At 41.7% G+C, this 4,498-nt stretch overlaps 1 protein-coding gene across 1 annotated transcript; it reads right to left on the bottom strand.

Annotated features, from left to right (window-relative positions):
• Window positions 1-264: 264 nt before the first annotated feature.
• On the bottom strand, window positions 265-2,490 carry LOC148019532 (pentatricopeptide repeat-containing protein At2g33680-like). The gene has a single exon (XM_087700797.1). It carries the CDS (start codon window positions 2,488-2,490, stop codon window positions 265-267), a length of 2,226 nt encoding a protein of 741 aa, XP_087556923.1.
• Window positions 2,491-4,498: the final 2,008 nt, after the last annotated feature.

The following is a 4,498-nucleotide window of genomic DNA, read 5'->3' as shown; positions in this document are numbered from 1 at the left end:
CTATACAACCATAACAAGGCTGCTGTAACACACTCAAGTCTGCCCATTGGCCGAAGCATCCCTGCTCCAGTGACTGGACAAATTACATCCAGCCTGCAGGCTAAATTGTTTTAGTTGAACAGCTCATCACTTTTTAACATTGATCCTGGGATTTACATAAGTGTTTGAGAAACTGAAATTTCACAGATCTACCAACACTCAAAGTGTTTTTGCACAAATCATTGCCATTCTGCTACTTTTGGGCCTGAGGTCTATATTACAAATCTATGGTGTTATACCTGTATCATCAGACTTGCACTTTAAGATTAAATCTATGTAAGGTATATAACTGTCATCCTTGAGGCAAGACGACAAGGCTTCTAACAGTCCTGACATTACCTTGCTATGTTCCCCCACAAGAAACTCGTGCACTTCCTTTTCCACCTCAATTGATGCACTTCCAGGCCTTTTTTTGGCCAAAGAATATATCCTCATATCATCCACCCTCTTTGCATCACTCCATTTGCCAATATCAGCGTAAATGTCTTCCATCAGCAAATATGCAGATGCATCTTCTTGATTTACTTGAACAAGGTGCTGAAAGCATCTCAACCCCCAATTCATATCACCATAGTTTTTAGCGGCAGTAAGAAGAACATTTAAAACTTCCTTACATGAAAAACACTGCATTGCTTCTGCAAATTTTCCTGCCTCACCAACATGTCCTGCTCGAGCAAGAAGATCAACCATACAAGCATAGTGATCTGAAGTAGGATTTATTTCATATTTCTCGTTCATCAGTTTGAAATAGTCTTGCCCCTCAAGGACTAGGCTTGCATGACTGCAGGCAACCAGAAGACATGTGAAAGTAATATCATCTGGCTTGACCCCCTGTTCTTGCATGTTCTTAAAACTTTGTATAGCCATTTCAGGCGCATGGTTCTCACCATAAGCCTTTATCAGTGCATTCCATGAAATAACATCTTGACTTTGGAGATTGTTGAACACTTCGCGTCCTTCACTAAGAGAGCCACATTTCCCATACATGTCTATCAATGTGTTAGCAATAAATGGGTCTCTTTCTAGTTCTGACTTCCTAATCTTAGCATGAATTCCCCTGCCTGTTTCTAAAGCTCCTATAGTGCCACACGCTTTCAGGCAACGTACAAATGTGATGGTGTCCAGGGTTAGATCAGTTGCTTGCATTTTTTCAAAACACTTAAGCACATCATCAGCAAGGCCATGTTCTGCATAGCCAGAAATCAATGCATCCCATGCAACAACATCTTGAACAGGTAGGCAGTCGAAAACTTTTTGTGATTCCACAACTGAGCCACATTTGGCATACATATCCACCAGCGTGTTGCCTATGTATTGCTCCATCTCTACACCTACTTTAGTGATCTCAGTATGTAATCTTTGCCCTGTTTCTAAGAGGCTTGAGATGGCACAAGCTTTCAAACCACAAGCATATGCGAAAGCATCTGGAAACACACCCCGCAGCTGCATTTGCTTTAACCGGTCCAGTGATTCCTTAGCAAAACCACATTCAACATATCCTGCAAGCAATGCAGTCCACGAAACTACATTCTGTACTGGGAGCTGGTCAAACACTTCCTGTGCATCTGCAAGGGATCCACATTTGGCATACATATCAACTATGGAGCTACAAATGAAAACATCCCTTTCCAGTCCCATTCTCGCAATCTGTGCAACTAGCAGCCTGCCTCTGTCTAAGGTCCTTAGAATGCCACAAGCTTTTAAGCTGCAAATAAATGTGACATCAGATGGAAGCACACCGTCCATTAGCATATGGTCAAGACAACTGAGAGCTTTTTCTCCCAGTCCACATTCAACGTAACCGGTGATCAGAGCATTCCAGGAGACCCCATCTCGGATGGAAAGCTTGTGGAAAACGTCCTGCGCTTCTGCAATTGAGCCAAATTTGCAGTACATGTCAACCAAAGTGTTGCCAATATACAGATCAGTATCCAGTGCATAAGCAGCGACGTGTGAATGCAGTTTCTGGCCCCGTTCTGCATCTTTGAGCCTGGCAGAAGCTTTGAGGAGAGCGACAAAGGTGTAGCTATTCGGTCGTATGGGGAACCGCTGCATGTCATTGTACAGACAGAATGCACGGTCCACATCTCCGTAATCGATGTAGCCTGAAATGAGGGAGGTCCAGGAGTGCTGATTTGGATGAGGCAGCCGATCAAACACGTGATGAGCATCGAGGAGGCTCCCGCATTCCACCAGCACAGGCACAAGGTAGTTGCCCAGAACTCCATTCGTGTCGAGCCGCTGCTCACACAAGCACGCATGCAGGCGCTGGGCCTGGGATAGGTTCTTCTGCTGCCTGCAGGTGCGCAGTCGGGTTATGAAACTCCCAATAGAAAGCGCTACTTCTTCCTTATTAGGCACCCATCCATCCATCCATCTACCCGTCTGGCGGGAGAAGTCTCCACTAGAAAAGGAACGATCCAAGGTCCCTAGCCTATCTGCTCCAAGCATGATGACACGTCAACGAGCTGTTTCCAAATTCCCCCTGGGGCCTGTGCCATGTGGCGGGGCAATGATTGTGGTGTCTCCACTCGAAACCTCACACGAACATTCGCAACATGGCCCTTTCCAAGCTATGGCTTCCCGCATGCGAGCAAAATAGGAACGTTGCGAGTGCAGCATTCTTTACTCTTTGATGTCCCCAACAACCTGATCTCCACTTGAATGCCAATATAAGGCGAGCCAAGATGGAGAGCGGTTGCGTAGGCACATCATACTGCACCACCTACATGTAATTTCCATGCAATCCTAATCCCCCCTTTGCCATTGTGTTTGCATTTCTATATACTTCTCTCTCATTTGACATCATTTGTGATCAAGCAAATCAGGTTCTAAACATTGGCATTGTTTGTGCAAGTTATTGCCCAGTTGCAAGGTTTTATGTGGCCATGCAAATTCTGTCACACAAATCAAAGCTCACAAATTTCTAGTGTAGAGTTATTGGCTAATTATAATTAGTTAGATGGACTTGTGGATGGTTGTAATTGGTCCAAATTGAGGTTAACTGTTGTTCGCTATTGTGGACAATAGTCTTTCTCGGTTCTTTATGCTTTGGATGAGCCCCAAGTTCACTCTTTGTGTAATGTGGATAGTAGTTAGACTTGGTCTGGATCAATCCACCAAGTGTTTTTGGAAGCTAATATGATTTGGAGTGGGAGAAGAGAGAAAACCTAATTTGCAATAGTCATGGGCTAATAGTGCATAATATAGTTGTGAATATCCTATTGCTGCACACAATTAGTTTATGGCTATTCTAAGCCATAAGAAACTTGCTTTTAGCTTTTTCTTTTCAAGGCTTATAATATTACTACTAGTTCTCCTCTACTTAATGTTAAAATATTGTTTTTTCCCTTTATTGTAATGTTCAAACATAAGTGGACTTCTCTAAATGTTTGCAAATAGTTAATATTTCATGCTTAGACAAATCAATTTATGGGTATTTTGATAGCTAGCATTAACGATACTATGAAATTTTAGGCAAAGACCAAAGTTGAATTATTGAAGTGAAGTCAATTCCAATCATTTTTTTGCCCTTTTTATCTAAGATATATGATCAGCCATATAATGTTGTTTTTTCTTGCATACAATCACATTGAAATCAAACTTTACTTGTAATAGAAGCCACCTAGTAGTGCATATTGTAGCGTATGGTTTATTTACTAAGGAAGGTAGTCCTTTATGGTTTAAAAAGAAGGTGAGTGGGGTGGCAAGCAAGTAACAATTAAACTTTTTAGCTACATATACCATTCCTAATTCCTCTCATTCCATGGTTGACTAGTCCATTTTAGAATTAGTAAGCTCTTTATTGGCAACTTCTCAATTAGAAGTCCATGTTGTATTTCCTAGTTTGGCACAACACCACTTGGATGGTAGCTTTAGATGCATCTATGGTCGCATTGAACATGATAGTCCAATTTGGGGCTCACAAGATAGTTGCAGTGGTGAAAGCCTTTTTGGGAACTTCATAGATAGCTTGGCATTCCTCGCTCTAGTCCCAAATGATGAGAAGCCTATATGTATATGGGTCTCACTATTAGTTATACCAATCACAACATCATTCTTGGATACCATATGACCCAAGATGAGTTTATATTTTACACAAAACTTGCATTTCAACGAATTAAGAGAAAGTTGGTACTATATACATTGTTCAAATACCAATCCCAATTTCTCTAAGTGTTTTTTCCAACTAGAATTGACATGGAGGTCATCCATGCATAGTTCAAGCCATTTTCTCAACATGTCCATGAATATTCTACATATCAAGTGCTAGAAGGTGGCTATGCATTAGTCACACTCAAGGGCATGACTATGTATGCAAAGACCCCCAATTCAATGGTAAAGGTGGTTTTGTATCTGGTATTTAGGTGGACATGCACTTGATTGTATCCAAAGAATGCATCACAGAATCTATGAACATCCAATCATGTGCTCAGTGTAAGGCAGTGAGTAGCAATCT

The sequence above is a fragment of the Lygodium microphyllum genome, chromosome 19 (genome assembly GCF_053477565.2).
Source record: "Lygodium microphyllum isolate KBCC chromosome 19, Lygodium_microphyllum_v1.1.10, whole genome shotgun sequence".
Taxonomy (NCBI): Eukaryota; Viridiplantae; Streptophyta; class Polypodiopsida; order Schizaeales; family Lygodiaceae; genus Lygodium; species Lygodium microphyllum.
Note: the sequence above shows the minus strand (reverse complement) of the source record. Positions and strands in the feature narration are given on the sequence as shown.